A 22,032-nucleotide genomic window follows, 5' to 3' on the forward strand; every position below is an offset into this window, starting at 1 on the left:
AGAATAATTTATCTGGGAAGATTTGAATTAGACTCATTTTACTGAATAGAAGGGCAAAGTCTTTGCTGTCATCTGAGAAAAAATGAGTGAACAGAGATAAAGACATTTCTTTCGTTATCCTACTAGTGTGTGATTGGGCACCACCAGGTGCCAGTAGTAGCAATTTGAAATCTAGTTTCCTGTAGTTGCATTTGGGCAATTTGTGTAGCAAATATACTACTATCAATGATAATAATGATCAATTCAAGGTGTTTAAAGAGTGGGGTGCTGTTGGCTAAATATGTTCAGTTAGTCTGTGACTTTATAAAATAATAGAAGAGTGAATTGTTAGTAATAAAATGAAAAAATCCGTTGAATATAAATACCACCTAGAAATATTTCTAGAAGTCAAAAAGAAAAAAAATGGTTAGAGAATAGGAATTTAATCTTTGTTGCAATTATTTTTAATTAAGAATAATCCTAGGACATGTGTAAATGGAATGTAGAAATAGTCTCTATACCTGAGTGTGAATTTATATAGAGTGCTATTGTTTTATTAAATCCCATGAAATTTTATTTTTATATTTAGTTTTTTATTTTGTATTAATATTTATTGAGTAGTGTAAAGTATATTATTAAAGCAGCATATTAAAATGACTAACATCTCATTTCAAGTTTATAAAGGATAAAAGCATATAACAACAGCTGATACATAAGATCTATAAGTGTTTTTCTTTTTATTTGTTCTTTATTCACCATACCTTATTAAGCAAGAGTGTAGACTTCGGAGCTAGAATATTATTCAGATTCCATCTCTGTTATTTTCTAGTTGTGTGACTTGGGGCAAGATACTTAATTTCTCTGTGCTGTAGTTTTTTATCTGTTTATATGAGGTGAAATTATATATTCTTCATGGGTTTTAAGAATTAAATTAGTTAAAGTATGTAATATGTTTATAAAATGCCTAACAAGAAAATGCTTTGTGTTTGCTGTTATTATATACAGATTCATAGAAATTTGCATTTTAATCTCTATTCAAGCCTGTTGTAAAAATTGACATAGTCATTGGTGAGATAACATCATGCCACATAGTTACGTGGCTCTTCATTATATTTTTAGTAAAAACTATTTTAAAATAACCATACAGGAATGAAAAATTCCTGAAAAAGGATTATTTAAGAGCAATATTCCAAAATAACATTTGTCTGCCTTTCAGATTCCTCATCTTTTTATTTTAAGTGAAAGTAAACACCTGGGCCAGAGTAAAGCTGTATAAATATGTACTATTTTGTTTCTGTTTATTGCTGTTTTAAATCCTTCTTTCTTTTCCTAATACTGTCTTATTTCTTTTAGATCTGTAGTCATTGAACATTCTGATTTTCAACAGAGACTACCTGATTAGTTTGATGTGTAATAAACCTAACTCTAAATGTAGACCTCAGTAAGTAGCATGTATTGACTCTCAGGTCATTGGAATATTTATGAGTCTGTTATAATATTTACCAAATTTCTATAAAAAGCCCACACATACCATAAACTCCTTAATGGAATTAATGACAGCTTTGGTCGTCCAGGAGTAGAATGTTATTGTCAACATGACAGCGGAGCCGCAGTAATCCAGCTCCAGTTCCTGATTAATGAGGTCAGTGGATTGCTTTAATCTCTCCTACCTATGTATGACTTAGAGCCACGTCTCGTCTTCAAGATTTCTTGCATTCATTCATATTGAAATATGTAAACAAAAAACTAATTTCTTACAGGTCAGAGATAATAGTAATTCACCATAAGACATCATTTTGGACAGTTATATAAATGATGTTTCTCAAAACAGTGTTGCAGATAGAATGGTGTAAGCTAAATCTTTGTGGTAGAGGGTGCTGCATTTAAATTTTATTTCAGTGATATTGAAAGTTATAAAACATAAAAATCGATATTAAAATGTTTTTAAAAATGGAATTTATTATAAATAACAAAATGAACTTCTCAAATGGGTTTTGAAACACAATCAGGAAACTAAAATCCATTAGAAACTGATTATTGTCCAAAGTTCTTGATGTGTCACTTATTGGTTGAAGTAATTGATGATATCTTTTTTTTTGGTAGAGTGTAGTTTGGAAGGAGTTAGAGAAACCCCATTTTATCAGCAGAGCAAACAGTGTGTTCGCAGGTTTTAAAAAGTATAATCGGCTCTGAGAATAGATGCTTACTATGAGTAGTGACCGGCAGGAAAAGCTGGTCATAAAAGGAAGAAAGAGAAATTATCCCAGAAACAACTCTGTGATTCTTACATGTGAGGATAATTGTGGACATCATTTTCCCCTTTAATTCTTAAATGTATATGAGAGAAAGAAAATAGTACCTCTGGCTTTTGATAAATGTTTTGTTCATATCAAAAGATTAAAAGTATCATGAGTGTAAAGAGTTAAAGAAAAAATATTCAGCAAAATTAGGATCCAAATAAAATGCAATTGTGTGGGTTTTTCAGGGTAAGAGAAAGCGTTTTTGTTTTTTTTTTAACCTTAGTATTCTCCATAGAGCTGCATGAAGTGTTAAAAAAAGGTTGTCAATCCCATATATGAAGACTCAGATTTTTTTCCTTTTTAAAAAATTTTCTTATTTTGAAATAATTGAGACTAGCAGTTAGTTTCAAAATAGAGAGGTCTTGTGCATTTTTTCTTCCAGTTTCTCCCATAGTAACATTTTACATAACAATAGTACAATAATAGTACAGTATTTGTAAATTGCGTTCTATATAAAATATATTGTACTTTATTTTTAAGGGAGCTCTTGTGAGTGCCTTGGCTGATGACACCTTACATTTATGGAATTTACGTCAAAAGAGACCTGCCATACTTCATTCACTTAAATTTTGCAGAGAAAGGTGAGAATCTCTTGGTTTTCATATATGTGTGTGTATATATGTGTATAAACATATCACATATATATGTATTTGCTATTCTGTTTTGAAATATTTTCTTTGAATTTTGTTCTCTGATATTATTTTCTTGTGATGGATTTTACCCTAAAAATAATTCAGAACATTTAAGGATGTCCGGTGAATAGTGAGTTTTCTTCCTTTCAGATCCATCTTCCTCTCCAGAGGCAACCATATAAATTTCTTTTGTGTCCTTTTAGAAATACTTGCAGTCTTTGTATATAAGCAAAAATCTCTGTATAACTGGGTTTGTTTTTTTTTTTTTTGCATAAAAGGGAAGGCATTACATATTTTCTCTGTAACTTTATCTGATAGGTTGTTGCATATTGGCACTTTTAAACCGTCGTCCTTAGTCATTTTCATAAGTGCATGATACTCCATTGTATGGAAATGCCATAATTTGTTCAGTCAGTCTTTGTTATTAATGGGCACTTATGTCATTTTCTGTCTGCTGTTCATTTTGCTGTGTTGTGTTATGTTACATATATGCCTATCCACATTAATGAATATATCTGTAAGATACTTGTAGAATAGAACAGCTTGATCACAGAAATCTCTCATATGATGTGTGTTTGTGCTTTCATTGGAAAGGCATATTACACTCCAATTTCATTAAACATTCTTACTTATTTTCTTATAGTACTCTTAAGGTTGTAGTTGTCATGCTTAATATTTGATTTAAATGGAACTTACTTTTGAATGAAATGTGAGTAGGAATATAGTCATCTTCCTGTCCCCAATTGCTTGTGAGACCTACTTTTCCATTTATATATATAAAATCCATATGTATATATGTGTACATGTCTGTATATGAGTATTTATTACATCTGTATGTGTAAAAGAAATGTGGGTCTCGCTGGTCTCTAAATGCAGTGGAGTAAGTGTGTTTGGTGGAAGACAGGCATCAGACCATGGTTCCCCTTTGATAAGTGTCAGTCTGTTGAGGTTGTATGACCAGGTCAGTCTCATTGAGAGTCTATACTTCTGCCCACACTGGCCTTCAAAGTATGCAAACTAGGCTACTGGGAATATAGAAGTTCAGTCCCCCGTACAATAAAGACAAGCCTTGTCAACAGCAAGGGATATCTTTATTGTATGGGGGCATGATGGGGGACAGAGGCCAGAGCTGGCAGGGGGTCAGCAGCAAAGTTTGTTCTTGGGCTGCATCTTGTCTGAGAAGGTAAGTCACCTAGTGGCTTTAGTTGAATCATGGCGTTACTTCTAAGAGAGGGACAGAGGGGAAGGAAGAGTTAATGGAAGGAGGGAGGGGTAAGATTAGGGAGGAAGAGTAAGCAAAAAGTCAAGGTTCAGTTCTTTTCTACCTACTGGGAATAGAGCCAGCCTCTCAACTTGCAGGGCAGAGCTCCTCAGTCTGCTAGCCAGCTGGATCTCAGGGGGAGCCCACTTCAGCCTCAAATGCGATGGAGCGGGAGGAGGTAGTGGTGGGCATCTTAGTGCCAGGACACATACCTTTGTTGTCAGTCTCATACCACCTGCTGCACATGAAAGGAGACCTGGCAGAGTAGTTGTCAGCCTGGCTTGATTTTATCCCCCGGAGGGCATGTGGCAATGTCCGGAGACGTTTTTTGTTGTCACAGGTGGGGGTGGGCGTGAGCCGTGCTCCTGACGTCTAGGGAACAAAGACCGGGAAAGCTGCCAGACATGCTGCAATGCACAAAACAATACCCTGCTACAAAGAGTCATCAAGCCCAAAGTAATAATACTGTCAAAGTTAAGAAACTGTGACCTACAGTACATCAAAATGATGTCATTTGGTCAGTATAGTACTATAGAAATTCTCTTTATTTATTTTAATTTTTTAATTGTATTTTTTCACTATGATTTAGTCCCTTTTTATCCCCCTCCCTGCTGTAATCACCACACTGTTGTCTGTGTTCAAGAGTCCTTTATCCTTTTTTGCTCAATCCCTCTGCCCCCTAAACCCCTGTCTTCCCCACTTAGCATCATACTGCTCTCTGAGTCTGTCTTTATTTTACTTGTTAGTTCAGTGTGTTCGTTAGATTCCACATATGACTGAAATCATGGGATTTGTTTTTCTCTGGCTGGTTTGTTTCACTCAGCATAATGTTCTCCAGGTCCATCCATGCTGTTGCCAAGGGTAAATTTTTACAGCCGAGCAGCAATCCATTGTGTAAATGTCCCGTAGTTATTTTATCCATACAATTATTGATGGACACTTGGGCTGTTTCCACATCTTGGCGATTGTAAATAATGCTGCAGTGAACACGGGGGTGCTGATGTTCTTTCGTGAAAGTTCTCTTAAAACTACCACTCACCGTACAGATTCTGCCAGAATGTAAGATTCCAGCAGAATAATACCGACACCTTGTTTGCTAGTGTCATGTCCATTTTCCTCACTGGGATATAGGAATGTCACAGTATGTAGTCCAAGTTCATGAACAAATACATTGCAGGTTATCATGCTACCTCGTCACGGAGAGAGTGGGTCAAACTTCAAGGAGTCTCAGAGTCAGGAATTGATAATGGTCAGGTATGGAGTAAGGCTCTACAGCACCTCTAAGGATGGTATCCAAGAAGCTTTGGTAAACATGGGTAAGGAACCCTGAGCTAGTCTGTAAGGTGCTTGTAGGCACATATCTTGACCAACAGAAGGAGCCTTTGTGTTGAGTACAAAGGAGTGGCCCTTCTTGGTGGACATAGCCTCACAGAGTCTCCCACACCCCTCCTTGGTTGAGTGCTGTCATTTAGGGCACAGCCTGCACAGTTGTGTGCCCTGGTCCTAAAAGTTACACATGAACTGAACTGATGGGGTTCCCAGTTTTAATTGCTGTCCCATGCCCATTTATTTTATAATTAGAGAATGCTCATTGTATGCCAGCTTAATGCTAGCTGCTGAGCACACTTGTAAACGAAACCCGGCTGACCAGCAGAACCTAGGTGGTCCAGTTCAGGATTCAGCTTCTGCTTGACCTTCATTAAGGCAACAATAAACAATACTATAGCATGAGTACCTGGTCCTCGTGCTTTGGATGAAATTTTCTAAGATGGCTACAAACTTGTATGGCAGCTCTTGGATGTAAAATGCCAAGAAAAGGCCCTGGTGCCTCCTGGGTGAACCGTGGTTTATTCTCCCACTACTGAAGTTCAGATCTGCTCACATGGCAGGAAGGAGAGACATGGCATTTGGGATAGCCTGCTTCTCCTCTGCACCTGGCTGCAGGTGGGGAGGGGAAGGGGGAGTGGAGGCTGTCCTCCACTCTAGGAATCAATCTGTCCCCAGTCAGAAGACTTTTTCTGCCCCTCAGTCTGAGTTCTGAGTCATTCAGGACTTTTCAAATGCCCTGATGGAAGCGTTCTGTTGGGACAAATTCCTCTCATTCCCTGCCCGTCCTTCCATCTCCCGCCTTTGTAAGAACCATTCTTTTCCGTATACAATTAACTTCTTTATAGTTAGTGTTTATATCTGTGTAAGTCAGGATAGTCTGGGTTATGCTATCGTAGCAAATACTCTCAAAATCTTAATGACTTGATGAATGACCTACGTGGGTTTGCTGGAACTCTGTTCCGTTTCATTACAGTCTTCCAGAATCCTGGTGGAGGAATGGTCTTTACAGTACTGCCAGTCTCTGTAGCAGAGGAAGAAAGAGAATACGATGAAGCTCTCATGGGCTCTTAAAGCTTCTGCCTGGAACTTATATGTATCTCTTCCTCTCTCATTTTGTGGGCCAGAGCAAGTCATACGACCATCCCTAATTTTAGTCATATGACCAGAAAGAGAAAAAAGCTGGATTCTTTGTGAATACTTGTAATGATTACCACATTGCTTATTTTGTTGTTGACACTGAAGTAAAATAAGCAGGAACTTAATTAGTTTTCTCTTTACTTAATGATGGATTTGGGTTAACTTAATAGTTAAATTACTTTATTTCATCATTATGCTAGTTACATTTTTTCTTCTGAAGCAAAGAAAGCTAGACAGAATGTGAAAAGTTTATAAATGGCTTTTTTATTACATTCTGAACAATTATAAAATAATTTAAACTTAAGGTTTTTATTACAATATTGTCTTATTTTTAAGTAGTTAAATTTTCTTATTTTAGTAGAAATTTATAGACATACAGAAATTATATGTGGTGATTTAAATTGCATTTTTTCATAATGTAGGTTTTTTTAGTTTTTGTTTAAATGTGCTAAAATATACAGCGTAAAACTTACTATCTTAACCACTTTTAAGTGTACAGTACATTTACATTCTTATGTAACCATGTAATATGGATATTTTAATATGATTTTACTTTTATGTGTTTAAGAAAAAAATATAGAAATGGTAGTCCCAAGTCTTGGCTTAATTCTGTGAACTTGGGTTCATACTTCACTGAACTCAAGAATTCACATCAGTGAGTTCTTACTTCACTGATTTGTGTATTGGTATCCTAATTTGCAGAAAAATTTCCTCTCTAATTCATGTCATCTTTACTATTTCTTTTCCCTCAAATATTAAAATGCTTTGTCCTTTTATCCCAGTTTTTTCCATAGGTGATTACAGAATGCTTATTTATGTACCAGCTTAATGCTGACTCCTGAGCATATGAGGAAGGAGCCCCTGAAAACACAATTTATTTATTAAAAATTGTGTATTTATTTGTACATGTTTAAACTTCAGTCGCTTTCAAAGTACTCTCCATTGGATGCAATACACCTGTTGCATCCAATCTTTAAAAAACATTAGAGATGTTTTTTCCATTGCTCAAAACTCTTTTTTTAACTTGTTGGTTTTGATGCCTTTTAGGGGTTCTGCCATTTTTTGTTTCACCTCTTCCATATCAGCAAAATGTTTCCCTTTGAGGATATTTTTTTCATCCAGGGAAATAAAAAAAAAGTCTCTCCGGGTGAGATCGGGTGGATATGGCGGGGGGGCACGGGGGCCATGTAGTTTTTGGTCAAAGGCTGCTGAATACTCAGTGTGGTGTGGGCAGGTGGGCTCGTAAATCACCCGTCATGAAATGGGCAAACACTTTGAAAGTTTTCAAAACAAATTCACTGAAGCGGAATGCAGCCTTTCACAACAGTGCTAGCTGGTCTGCTGATACAGATGGGTTCCTAGAATGCTCAGGTAGCTGGGGAAGCCTGTACTACAAGGGGCCCGCCCTCCAGAAGGTAATTCTGGTTTTTGCAGGTCCCCTCTTGTACATTTGTAAACAAGACACACTTGGGCCTTGTGATTAGGACCTTGGTCAGAGTTAAGATTCCCAGATGCCCAATAAAGTGACATTTGTTTGTATGAAGTAAATATATATCTCAGTTTCCGTAGAATGATTTTGAATTGAGCAATAACACAAACTTATGAATGTCCTCCTTGGTTAGCAGCCAGCTTATACAAGTTCCGTTCTTACCATGTTTAGTCACTTATCTTAAAATGTGATTTTCTCTGTTACCTGAGAAGCAGTATACCGTAGTGGTTACACCTGCAGACTCGAGGTAAACTATGTATATTGAATCTTAGTTCATAGACCAGTCACTTGTAACTATACCCATTTTGTTATCTATAAAATGGATAATTATGATCTCACAAAAATCCTAAGATTCATGTTAGAAAGTTAATATGTATAAAGTAAGAAATACGTATAAAGCACATACAATAGTTTATAGTATGTAGAAATTACCTGTATAATTACTTTTGTTTTTAAAGGTATTGGATTTTTATTCAACAATACTTTTGTAACTTGGAATATCTGCATTAACTTAAGAGATTTTATTTAGTGTTTATAGAATCAACTAATTGGAAAAGGAACATTGGAGAAGGTCTTCAGTAAATGAGTGGGGAGGTAGAGGGGCATAGTTCAGTCCCTAACAGGGAAGGAGGCTGAAACCAAAAAGGATATAATACAGAATACTTTTTAATCATAAAAAGCAAAAATACTTTGAAAGTTGGAAAATACAATGTTTTAGATGTCTTTTTTGAATAGCATGTAGCTTATTGTGCCAATTGCCAGGTTCATGTCTCATTAGGAATTTATCTTTTATACAGTTTACACCACAATAAATAATTGACCAGTAGTAGTAGCTGCATCATCTAAATCCCCTGCAACCTGAAAAGTGTTGGTCATAGCAGTATATTGGTAGGGAACCTTGGAGGCATGGCCTTGAATGCCCTGTACCTGTTAAGGATTGAATTGTGTTGTCCAAAAGATGTTGAAATCCTAACCTCAGTATTTGTGACTGTAACCTTATTTGGAAATAGGGTCTTTGTGGGTGTAAGCAAGTTAATACGAAGTTATTAAGGTGGACCTTATCGAATATGAGTGGTGTTCTTATAAGAAGAGGAGAAGAGAGACAGACATACAGGGTGATCATCATGTAAAGATGGGGTAGGGACTGACACTTGAGTCCCTGCAAACCAAGGAATGCCAAGGACACCTGGCAGTGCCAGAAGCTGGGAGAGAGGGGGGTGTGGGACACACGTTCTCTGGAGCCTTCGGAGCAAGACTGGCCCTGCTGACACCTTGGTTTCTGATGGCTAGCCTCTAGAACTCTGGAATAATAAATTCCTATTATTTTAAGCCACCTACTTTGTGGTAATTTTTGTTTATGGCATCTCTAGGAAACTGATATATGTCTCCTTCATTCCTCTTGCTTCATATTGGTGAACCTCATTGTAATGCACCTTTGGGTTTATACATGTAAGAAGAGATAGTTTGTTTATGTCGAAATTGAGAGTTTGACAGGCATATTCTGTTGGGTAATTGCCTTATATATTATGTTTCATTTAGCTTCTACTTTGCTTTTTTCCTCTAATTGGGAGGCAGTCATAGGTTTATAAGCAGCTGCAACTATCTACTAGTCTTTTCTCATTGCCTTGAGTTAACATGACCATTATTCTCAACCATGTTAAATTTCTACATATATGAAGCCTTTTAAGACTGATGATTCAATTATATATATCGGCTTTTTTATTTAGATCCCACTATTATTGTCTAATAATTTTATCTCTTAATTCTATATATAATTCCTTATTGTTTATAAAACACTTTAACATTATTTATTCTCAGGGGTCAAGACAATTTTCTTTGTGAAATTTCAGAGAATAGAATTTTCTTTGGCATAAGGATGTTAAGCACCTGAGTAACAGTCTTTAGATTAAAATTAACATGTTTATTTTAAAGATAAATATTTTTCTTTTATCCTAACACTGATTTACAGTTTATTTCTAATACTGATTCATAACTCTTTCATTTGATGATAGATATAGCTATACATTTAGAGAATAAAATAAGCATGCATGCATCTTACACTAATGAGTAGGAATATATAGTATCACATGGAATACATTAATAATCAAAATTACATCCTAGCAATTATCAGTGGAGCATTAATGTCCAAAGTCCTCTTGAGAAAAAAACCGTTTGACAAATGGAGTAATTCATTTGAGTACCAACACAGTAGAGGGAGAGTTGGTGCCTATAAGTACTTCAGGGACTGGCTTCTGCGCTGGCATCAGATTTTCATAAATAAATCAATGTAGGAAAAGAAACTTAATTTATCCCATTACACTCTCATCATAATACTACCTAAATATTATGCTTTTCATATGTATGAGGCTTGCAATTTGCTCAGTGCACATGAATAGGGAAGAGCTGTAAAAGAGTATTTGGCTAGATACCAGCCCTTAAAAAATGTATACAGGTCTTCCCAGGATTTTTAATTAATTCACTGCACATATTTCTGTGCAAGAAAAATTTTAATCATAATATTGGAACAAATCAGAGACCTAGAATTACAGTTTTTGTGGTAATTGCATCATATCAGCAAAATATTTTTCTTTGAAAGCAGCGTAATGAGAAGTGTACAAGCATTAGACATGAGAGCAATTTGGTGGGATGATATTCAGGACTGGAATACAGAAATGGAATGGTATCCAGGCCTGGTAGGAAAGTGCACAGAGGGATCTACTTCTCTGGGCCCAATTGTAATCTGCAAAGAGAATTGGTTGGTGACATGGAAATGATGAGTCACCTTGGGACTCTGAGTATAGAGAACCATGTGCTGAGACAAATTTAAAAAGAAAAAAAAATCTGTGTTTCAGGAAAGATAATTGTGATTTTGTTGACCTTGAGACTGTAAAAGGAAGGATGCTTAAGAAGGTGTTGGATAACTTCCTAGAATAAAATTATACATAACAAGTAAGAAATTCTGACAAGGAAATTGGGAAAGACATTCAAAGAGATTGGTCTCGTTGCACAAGGGCCTGAAAATGCGCCTAAGGTATAAAAAGGTTATATGGACGGAGGGGCTAGTAATCAGTGGTGAGTATAAGAGCATTTTAGCTTTGCCCATCAGCATGACCTAAGTGTTGTGGAAAATACTAGAGAGAAAATAACGAATGAAAAACTTTGTTTTTATGCCTAGGGCAAAGAGGTTCAAGTATAATACAAAGAAATAATACAATAATTAATAATCATACAAGAATAAACTCTATGTTTCACATAATTGCAACTGTAAATGTACTTTTGCCCACCACAGTGTATTATTCCTCTAAATGTATTAATGCAATACTGGCTCAGAAAAATTATATCTTAGACTGCTGAAAGGACTGTAAAATTACTGGTTGGCTTAGGAATAATATAAAATGGGAGTAGTGCTTCATATTTGGAAATAAGAAAAAAAACATTTTAGGAGGTTAATTAAGTTCGGTTCACCAAACATTGCCTACTTTCTGTGTACCAGGGATTATGCTGGGTATTGAGACAACGAAGATGAATAAAATGCTTGAATAGTTTATGTTAAATACTGGAAGGATAGAACACATATTGAATATAATGTTAAAATCATTAGGGGAAGAAAAAAGGAAATGAAGGAAATTAATAAATAGAAGTTAAGGAAAAAAGATAAAAATCATAGAAAGAGATCCTAAACAGGATGGGAAAACTAAGTTCAATTATATTGGTAGTAAAATCATTGACTTTTAGATTTGATTAAAAACTAATTTGATCAAAAAAATGCAACTGTTGAGCTGTTTATAAAGTATATACTGAAGCATGATTACGTTATTTTGCCATGTATAATTGGCTCCCATGTACAATGCACACCCACATTTTTGTGTGCATTGTACATGGGATTATGATACCCCTGATATGTAATCATTATACCCAGGTATAATGTGCGTTCTTATTTTTCCCTCAAAAATTTGGACAAAAAACTGCGCATTATACATGACAGAATACAGTTTGCAGGTTGAAAGCAAATGAAAGGGAAAAAACAACATGTCATGAAATTTTGTTTCTAGAAATAACACTAGCAAAAATATATAAGATCTATCTATATAGAGAAAATATCAAAACTTTATTGAAGGACTAAAAGATGATAAACATTTGGAGAACTTCATAGGAAGGAATACTCAAGTTGTAAAATATGTCACTTCTCACCAAAATCTATACATTCAGTACTATTACAATCAAAATTTTAACAGGATTGTTCATGGGACTTAAACTGATCCTGAAATTTTTGTGGAGAAAAGAAGGGCCTGGACAGTTTTGAAAAGAAATATGAGATTGTGGCACTTAAATTGTATTAAACTGTAGAAGTTAAAATGGCATAATAATTAGAAGGAGACAAATGGATAAAAGCACAGTAAAGGGATCCAGAGTCATATGTATTCAGAGAGACAGATACTTATATGACAAAGGTGACATTACAAACAGAAAAAAAGATGCAGTAAATAAAAAATGCTGTGACAGCTCTTATGAATATAGAAAAAAGTGGTCCCTACCTCATAACTAAAATGAGTTGTAAACCAGTTAAACACTTAAATATGAAGTGACCACAGAAAACTTAAACTTAGAAAAAAGTGATATAAGGAGCATCTGTAACATGGGCAGTGTGTGCCTCAATAGCATACACGAAAGAGTACAAGCTACATAGGAGAGGGTTAAAAGTTTTTTACCATACGCTTACCGTAAAGGTAAAAGACAAATTTCATCCACCAGCTGCTGATAGGTAGTATTGCAAGATTCAGAACAATTTGTACAATATCTTTAAAAAAAAGAAAACAGTGACTTTCTCCCCATCAAAAAGTCCTTATGTATTCAATGTGTATTTTATGAACATGAAGAAAATATGAAAGGCTATGTTGGTCCAGGCTTTTTTAATGACTTATGGAAACAGTAAATTTTGGAGGAATGAGAAAACATGATAAAAACTAATAAAATTATTTGATAATAGCAAACTTGCATAATGTACACATAGGGTTATATTTGTGTGTGTGTATGCATGTATATCTATAGGTGTGTGTATGTATATACTTACACACGAACACATACATGTGTAGAAAGAGGAGGGAGGGAGGGAAAGTTCTTTAATAAAAAAAGACATAAGCTACAGGCTGGAAGATACTTAAAATACACCTATGCAATAAAGAGTACAATAAAGGAAAATCTGATATAAAAATAGAAAAATGTAGTTAACAGTTGCTAATGACTCTCAGGTTGCTTTTGTTTTTCATATCATTTTTTATATAAAAACACTTTGGCATCTTCATTATTCAAAGTAAGATCATTCAAAATGGAACTTCAGGAGTCTCCCATACAACAAGGAACAGTTTTCTCAGATGTTATTCATGATTTCTGTCGATATATGTTGTTTTTCTATTTGATATTTGCTGTTTCACTAACTGATACTTAGTTGATAATTATTTGTTTTTTAAGTAAATTTTATTCATTATGCTATTACAGTTGTCCCAGTTATTCCCCACTACACCCCATTCACCTGGTACCCCCATTCCCTCCAGCTTCCTCCCCCCCTTAGTTCATGTCCATGGACCATTAATGTAAGTTCTTTGGCTGACCCATTGCCTGTACTGTTCTTAGCATCCCGCTATTTTGTACCTACCAATTTGTGCTTCTTAATCTCCTCACTTTTACCTCCATTCTCCTCCTTCCCCTTCCCAATTGATAACCCTCCAAATGATTTCCATATCTATGATTCTGTTCCTGTCTGCTTCTTTGCTTAGTTTATTATTTGGATTAGATTATTGATAGTTGTGAATTTATTATCATTTTCATGTTCATCATTTTGATCTTCTTTTTCTTATATGATTCCCTCTAGAATTTCATAACACAGTGTTTTGGTGATGATGAACTCCTTTAGTTTTACCTTGTCTGGGAAGCACTTTATCTTCCCTTCCTTTCTGAATGATAGCTTTGCTGGATAGAGTAATCTTGGATGTAGGTCTTTGACTTTCATGACTTAGAATGCTTTTCCAGTCCCTTCTAGCCTGCATAGTTTCTTTTGAGAAATCAGCTGACTCTTATGGGAACTCTTTTGTAGGTAACTCTGCTTTTCTCTTGCTGCTTTTAAGATTCTCTCTTTATCTTTAACCTTAGGCATTTTAATTACGATGTGTCTTGGTGTCTCTTTGGGTCCATCTTCTTTGGGACGCACTGTGCTTCTTGGACTTGAGTGTCTGTTTCCTTCACCAGATTAGGGAAGTTTTCTTTCATTATTTTTTCAAATAAGTTTTCAATTTCTTGCTCTTTTCTCCTTCTGGCACCCCTATGATTTGGATGTTGGCACCTTTAAAGATGTCTCCGAAGTTCCTAAGCCTATCCTCGTTTTTTTTCATTCTTTTTTTCTTTCTGCTATTCTGATTGGATGCTTTTTCCTTCCTTGTGTTCCAGATCATTGATTTCAATCTCAGCATCCCCTCCATTGTTAATTCCCTGTAGATTTTTCTTTATTTCACTTAATGCAAGCTTCATTTCTGCCTGGGTCTTTTTTATGCTGTCGAAGTACCCAGTAAGTTTCTGGAGCATCCTGATAACCAGTGTTTTGAACTATGCATCTTATAGGTTGCTTATCTCCATGTCATTTAGTTCTTTTTCTGGAGTTTTGATCTGTTCTTTCATTTGGTCCATATTTCCTTGTCTCCTCATTTTGGCAGCCTCCCTTTGTTTGCTTCTATGTATTAGATAGAGCTGACTCCCTGTGTTAGCCATGTGGCCTGTTGTAGAAAAGGCACCTGTTAAATTGTATGGGGTGGAGCCTTAGGTAATCACCAAGGTGGAGAAACACCTGTAGCTGCTCTGTTGCTCTGTGTGGGCAAGTGCTCTGAGAGGGGACAATGCTGCTGTCTGGCCTCTGGAGTTTTGCCTGCGAGGAAGCTGTTTTCTGGCACTTGGCCTTCACTTTTTCCCTGTATGCCATTGGTGCCCTTCTAGCTGAAGGTGCCCTGGTGCTGAATCCCAGAGGGGATGGGTCCATGTGAGTCCTAAGTCCACTGTGGGCCCTTTAAGAGTAGTCTCTTGAGAATCCCATAGTTTCTTCTGCCCTCCCCCTCCCACACCCTATCTCCCACTGGTTTTTACAGCCAGAAGTTACAGGGATTTATCTTTCTAGAGCTGGAACCCTGGACTGGGTGGTCTGGACTAGTGCTGTGATCCCTTGCTCCCAGGGTATCCCTCCTGATTTTTATCCACCACACATTGGTGTAGGACCACCTTTCCTGCCTCCTCGCTGCTCCATGCCACTCCATGTCACTCTGCATCTCAAGACCCCTCCTACCCATTTAGATGAATGTAGCTTCTTTAAATCCTTGGTTGTCGGACTTCTACATACCTCAGTTTTCATAATCTTGGGTGATACTTGTTTTGTAGCCTAGTTGTATTTTTTGCTATGGTTGATCACAGAGGTGAGGCATGTTTACCTACATCTCCATCTTGGGCAAGGATTGATACTTGTTTTTGATAGTCCTTGCTGTTATATATTAAGGTCTTATTTCACAAGAAACATTAATATTTTGATTTATTTGGATACATTTCCAGAAGTTTTTTAATGTTTTATGTAAACTGAGTTATAATTAGTAAAGAATATAGTAAATCAATACAAACGTAAATGGCCTTTGAAGGTCTCTGAAGCTCACTTTTTGAAGATTTTTCTGAAGTAGCTATGGCAGTTTATCAGAAAAGATATATAAGACTATAAATAGAAAGGAAATTCTTTGAACAGATTTTTAAGTTGCTTTCATCTTACTGCTGTTATTTTAATACATTCCCATATTCATTAATGCATACTTAAAATTTCATCTGATAACAAGACAGTGTAACGTACAGTTAATTCAAGAAAAGTACTAAATAATATCTGCTTCATTCGGATGTACTTCTGCATTAATTCATTTGATAAACACTGATTATGATTCTGGTCTATGCAGATTCTATGCTAAATTCTAGAGCAATGTGGAAATTAAAATTGTCTAAGGGAAATGGACAAACTATTTTATTTACTTTATGTAGTTTAAATTTGCCTATAACTTCTAGCTGGTAGGATATCGTTTAGTTTTAATAATAATTAGCCAACATCTATTGAACACCTACCTATGGAGACCTCTTGTTAAGCATCGACCAGGCTCTGTCGTATTCGGTGAACAGCATGAGGCAGGAACACTGTGCGGCGTGCTTCAGTGCTTAGAAACTGAGCCTCTGAGAGGCTGACTAAGGTCAGTATGTGCGAGTGAGTGGCACAGCTGGAAAGTAAATTCAGGCAGTCTAACTCCAGAGCTTGTCACTATATACTAGTCGGAATGACAATCTGGTTTCATAATTCCTCAATCCACAAATCTATGAAAACAGAAAATTTTAAAAGTCTTGTGGAGGTATAATTAACAGATAATAAACCGCACACATTTGAAATGTAGTTTGGTAACTCATAACATAGATATACATGTATGAAACTAGCATCACAATCAAGAAAAGGAATATTCCCATCACCTCAAGATGTTTTCTTGTGGTAACCGCTTCTCAGTGTTATTAGTCTCTACCTCCATATTCTCCAGGAAACCACTGATGTGTTTTCTTGTACAGTAGTTTAGTTTGCATTTTCTATTGCGTATAAATTATAGATAAACGGAATCATACAATATGCCTTTTTTCTGGCTTCTTTTATTCATCATGAGGATTTGGAGCTGCGATGTGTGTATCAATAGTTTTTCTTTGACTTCTGAATATTATTCTAAGTATATGACACAATTGGTTCATCCATTTACTTCTTGATGGTCATGGACATCAGGATTGTTTCCAGTTTTTGGTTATCACAAAGCTGCTATGAACATTTGTATATAAATCTTGTTATAGGCATGTACTTTCCTTTCTTTGGGTAAATACATAGGGATGAAGTGGGCATATGGTGTGTATATGTTTAATTTTTAAAGAAACTGCCAGTACCTATAATTATTGTATATTTGTAAATATTGTATATTTGAAAGTTATTAAGAGAATAGATTTTCAAAGTACTCATTCTGAGGAAATTTCTAATTATATTTATAGTGATAGATGTTAGCTAGACTTAACTCTGGTGATTGTTTCACACTGTGCATATACATAGAATCATTATGTTATACATTTACAACTAATAACATGTTATACGGCAGTTACACCTCAATAAAAAATAAACTTTAATATTATACCTCAAAAATATTCAGTGTGTATGAGATGCTACCACTCATACTCAGTAATATATAAAACATGGATTACATACCTTTCTAAAATCTAGAAAATTCTGAATTCTGAAACCTAAATGATCCTAAAATTTTCAGAATGGTCCTATGAACTTACTGCCTTGTGAAATAATAAGGTACTACACAATGGGGTTTTTTTTTTGGTTCAGTAGACATTTCTGTGCTGTTACTCTTACATAAATTCTTTCTAAAGATGACATCTTATAAAACATTCAACAGAAAATATAGACAGTGAACCTGAAGTAATCATATAAAAGAATATTACCTTTAGGAAATAGTGAGACTATGAGTTGCATATACATTTATTTGATAAATGTTTCATCTTGAAAATTCTTGGTAGTGAAGTTTTGTATTAATGCAAATAGCAAATGTTCTGTATGCTATATCTTGCCTAATATCTAGTGTCAGTATTGGTAGTCTAGCAGTGACTTTTATGAGTGACTTACGTGAAATGCTACTCCATTGAATTTTAGTCTGTTTTGAGAAACACAATCAGAACCTGAACAGATGAGCATTATATGGTTTCATAACATACTACCCTTTCTTTTCTAAATAAGTAGTACTAAAAAGACAAGGTAGTTTCTGTCTTTGCCTTGAAAACAAATGAGCTGATAGAAAAAATGTTTGAAATTGTTCAAATGATAATAAAGTATAATACATGCATGTAGATTATTGTAATTTGTTACTGATGGCCTCTCACACATCATCAGGACCTAGGAGGAGGTAGCTGAATTATATTTCAGTAACATTGTTTAAGCCTCACACAGAAGATCTCTTCCCTTCCAGAGGCTTAGAAGTTTGGAGAGTAGATCCTAACTCTTACAAGGAAAGCCTGATAGGCATACAAGAATGTGGGGATGTCAGTTTGAGTGAAGGTGGTATTTCAACTGAATCTGGAACAGAAGAAAAATATGGGAAGAGCATTTTGCCTGGAAGGAATAGTATGCACAGATCCTGAGTGATGTGTGGGGTTATTTTTAAGATTTTATTTATTTATTTTAAGAGAGGGATGGGAGGGAGAAAGAAAGAGAGAGAAACATCAATGTGCAGTTGCTGGGGGCCCTGGCTTGCAACCCAGGCATGTGCCCTGATTGGGAATCGAACCTGCGACACTTTGGTTTGCAGCCTGTGCTCAATCCACTGAGCTACACCAGCCAGGTGATGTTGTGTTTAATCATGCCTGAGAAATACAGTATTATATAGGGATGATGTGGGTATTGGACTCCTCCTGGTTTGTTGCTGAAAGGTTAAAGGTGATATGCCCAAAGTACACAGTTAGTGGATGGCACGGTCAAATTTGAAACCTACTGTTGACCCTCCCTGTCCTTGAATTCTGTATCCATGGGTTCCACGTCTGCAGATTCAACCAACTGCAGATGGAAAATATTCAGGGAAAAAGAAGGCCTACAATGGTTCCATCAGTACCGAACATGTTGTACAAACATTTTTTATGTTATTACCTAAACAGTATAGTATAACAGCGATTTACATAGCATTTACATTGTATTATTATAAGTAACCTAGAGATGATTTACAATACATGGGAGAATTACGTAGGTTATACCCAAATATGCCACGGACTTGAACATCTGTGGATTTGGGAATTGGTTTCAGGATCCCCCAAGGATACTGAGGGATAACAGTTTTAATTTCAAAACTTATCTTCTGTCTATAGTGCCAGGATAGCTATTTACTATAAGGCCTTATATTTCAATAAGCATAAGTTTAATTAGCATAATTAAATATTAATCACAATGACTAGATAAATCTAATGTTTTAGCAAAATTAGCATAATTAAGTGTTAATCTCAATGAGTAGTTAAATCGAATGGTTATGTATCATTTTTGCTTTTCATAAATTATATATTATCATGATTGGCCCTCTAGTAGAATTAATAAAATATACCAGATATTTTTCTCATTTTTAAAATACATTTTTTCTCTTACAGGGTTACATTTTGCCATTTGCCTTTTCAGAGTAAGTGGCTCTATGTGGGCACCGAGCGAGGTAATATACACATTGTCAATGTGGAGTCCTTCACACTCTCAGGCTACGTCATTATGTGGAATAAAGCCATTGAACTGTGAGTTTGAGCAGATTTCCATGTCTGGAAGTATCAGTACCATATATGATAATGTTATATAATATCTAATCATTAAACTGATATTGAGTTAGATATGTGTTAGACATTCTTGATATTAAATATAGATTAGTCTTTTGTAAGTAATATTGTCCTTTTGGCAGTTGTACATTTAAATTCTTTATACACAGACATGGGCAAAAGTAGGGTAACAGTTGAGTACATGAAACAGTTTATTCTTTTATTATTTATTAATTATATTGTTTTCAATATGGACAACTGTAGACCCACTTTTGCCAACCCTGTATGTGTACCCCATGTATGTGTTCACATGTAAGAACTATAGCACAAGTTTAATGAGAAAATTATTCTTACTAAATGAAGAACACTGTTCTTTTTATCTTGTAATTATTTTTATTCCAAATGCTTGTCATGCCCCACTAAATTGATTTTATGACCCACTAATCAGTTGCTACCACTGTTTGGAAAATACTTATTTCAACTACTACTTGGTATCTTTTGATAATTAATAAATGTAATGTAAATGTTTGTCGTGTAACATTGCAAAATTAACTTGGCAATTAATTTCCCTTAATTTTGATATAATGGTGATTGCTTCATTTTACAGTAACAACAGCAAAAACTAGGTGAGCTAAAGGGCTTTAAGAATCCTAACTTTCATTGCTAATTTTTCACGTTTTCTCAGAATCTTATCTTTGCATCTTATCTCTTTCTCTTAAGCTTTTTCTTATCTAATTAGACATAAAAATAAAAATTTAAGGATATTGCCGAGATTTATTTTCATTGTTTCTTTTTGTTTTGTTTCTAAACAATTCTGTACTGTTGGTTTCACAGATCTTATATCACTTTGACATAATGATGAATTTGTGGCATATATCTTAAGAAGTGTGTTGATGCATCTATAATAGTACATTAAGTTTGGTTTTCCTTCCTGTGGCAGGGACATTACTGTCATATCTCAGTCCCTTGGCAGAGGGTGTGGGTTTTTGTGGTCTGCTGTTTGAGCTGATCACAGCATCTGGTGACGGGCCCTGGCGTGGGTGTCTGTGTGGTTTCTCAAATGGCTCTCATCAAGTGGACCGATCTTTCAGCCCTCGGAGTCTGTGACTGGAGGTGCTTATTCCTACTGTGTAGGCATCAGTTCAGCCACATTCTTAGCTTCATGACTTCATTTTATCTGAGCAGGTTTATCTGTTGATTTTTTTCTAAAAAACATAATAGAATTTTTTGTATTATTGATGTGAACTGTGGAACTGGAGGAGAAGCCCTAACTGGAATTGAGGCTGGAATTGAGTAAAATGAGATAGCAATGTTACAGAAACTGCTTTATTAAAAATATTAAATCTGAGAATTCTACCATGAGAATAGATTTTCTGGGCTAAAATGCTAAATTGAAGATTATTTCTTATACGCAAAGTGTACTTAATTTTAAATTTTGCTTATATCAATTTAACAGTCACTAATTTTTTCTGATTCCTATTTTGATCCATGGTAAGAACTAAACATCTGTTACTGATCAATTACTGAAATGTTTACACCCTTTATAAATATGTCTTTATTGTCCACTCATTATTCTTATTTTGATGAATACATAATTGCATTGAAAAGTTTAGGTGAGAAAAAAACCTTACCAACTTTTCCTTTTTTAGGTCATCTAAATCTCATCCAGGACCTGTTGTCCATATAAGTGATAATCCAATGGATGAAGGAAAGGTAGAATTTTTTCTAAAAAATATATTTATTAACTAAATGTAAAAATTTTGGTATTTTTTAAATATGCAAACTACTCAAGAACCAGGCCTTGCAACAAATATTGTATGGCTTATATATACATTCTGAAAAAACAAGAAAACAAGTGAAACCACAGGAGTGGAGAGTAACTATACTCTCCACCAAGGTGGGAAGACCTCTTTTGTTAACTTTGGGGACTGGCTCCTCCAAGTGCACTGTAGTCTGAAATCTACTAAAATGCTGTTTCGTTAAAATTACTGGGTCTGCCCCAAACTTTGTTCATATTTCAGATTAATGAATGATAATATTGACTACCTCGTAATTAGTTGTGTACTTATTTTTTTTTAATTTTGTATACTTTTTTTAAGATTATATTTATTTTTGGAGAGGGAAGGGAAGGAGAAAGAGAGAGAGAGAGAGAAACATCAATGTGCAGTTGCTGGGGGTCATGGCCTGCAACCCAGGCATGTACCCTGACTGGGAATTGAACCTGCGACACTTTGGTTAGCAGCCCGTGCTCAATCCACTGAGCTATGCCAGCCAGGGCTAGTTGTATACTTATTAAACAAATAGTTGAGTGTCTAATATGTATTTGGCAGTATATTAGCTATTAGAGACATAGAGATGAAAAGGCATGTACTAGCATAGGAGAAGGAGCATCTTTGTCTTTCCAGAGGAACTGGGTAGGCTTACCCAAGGAAGCAACACCAAGTTGAGACTTAAAAATGAGTAAAACATTGCTGAGTAAATAAAAGGGGAGGAGATTTCAAGCAGATGGAATATTGAGATTTGGAAAATGCT

At 35.3% G+C, this 22,032-nt stretch overlaps 1 protein-coding gene across 6 annotated transcripts in view; it reads left to right on the top strand.

Moving 5' to 3' along the window:
• STXBP5 (syntaxin binding protein 5) overlaps positions 1 to 22,032 on the top strand; it is a 129,464-nt gene that overhangs the window by 21,182 nt on the left and 86,250 nt on the right. For all 6 annotated transcript variants that reach the window (XM_045842600.1, XM_045842602.1, XM_045842605.1 and 3 more), the window contains exons 3-6: positions 1,540 to 1,621; positions 2,760 to 2,860; positions 19,348 to 19,482; positions 21,150 to 21,213. In XM_045842600.1, the coding sequence (XP_045698556.1) occupies positions 1,540 to 1,621; positions 2,760 to 2,860; positions 19,348 to 19,482; positions 21,150 to 21,213 (382 nt within the window). The remainder of the gene's footprint in view (positions 1 to 1,539; positions 1,622 to 2,759; positions 2,861 to 19,347; positions 19,483 to 21,149; positions 21,214 to 22,032) is intronic.

The sequence above is a fragment of the Phyllostomus hastatus genome, unplaced genomic scaffold, assembly GCF_019186645.2.
Source record: "Phyllostomus hastatus isolate PE091 unplaced genomic scaffold, TTU_PhHast_1.1 phas_contig_40, whole genome shotgun sequence".
Classification (NCBI taxonomy): domain Eukaryota; kingdom Metazoa; phylum Chordata; class Mammalia; order Chiroptera; family Phyllostomidae; genus Phyllostomus; species Phyllostomus hastatus.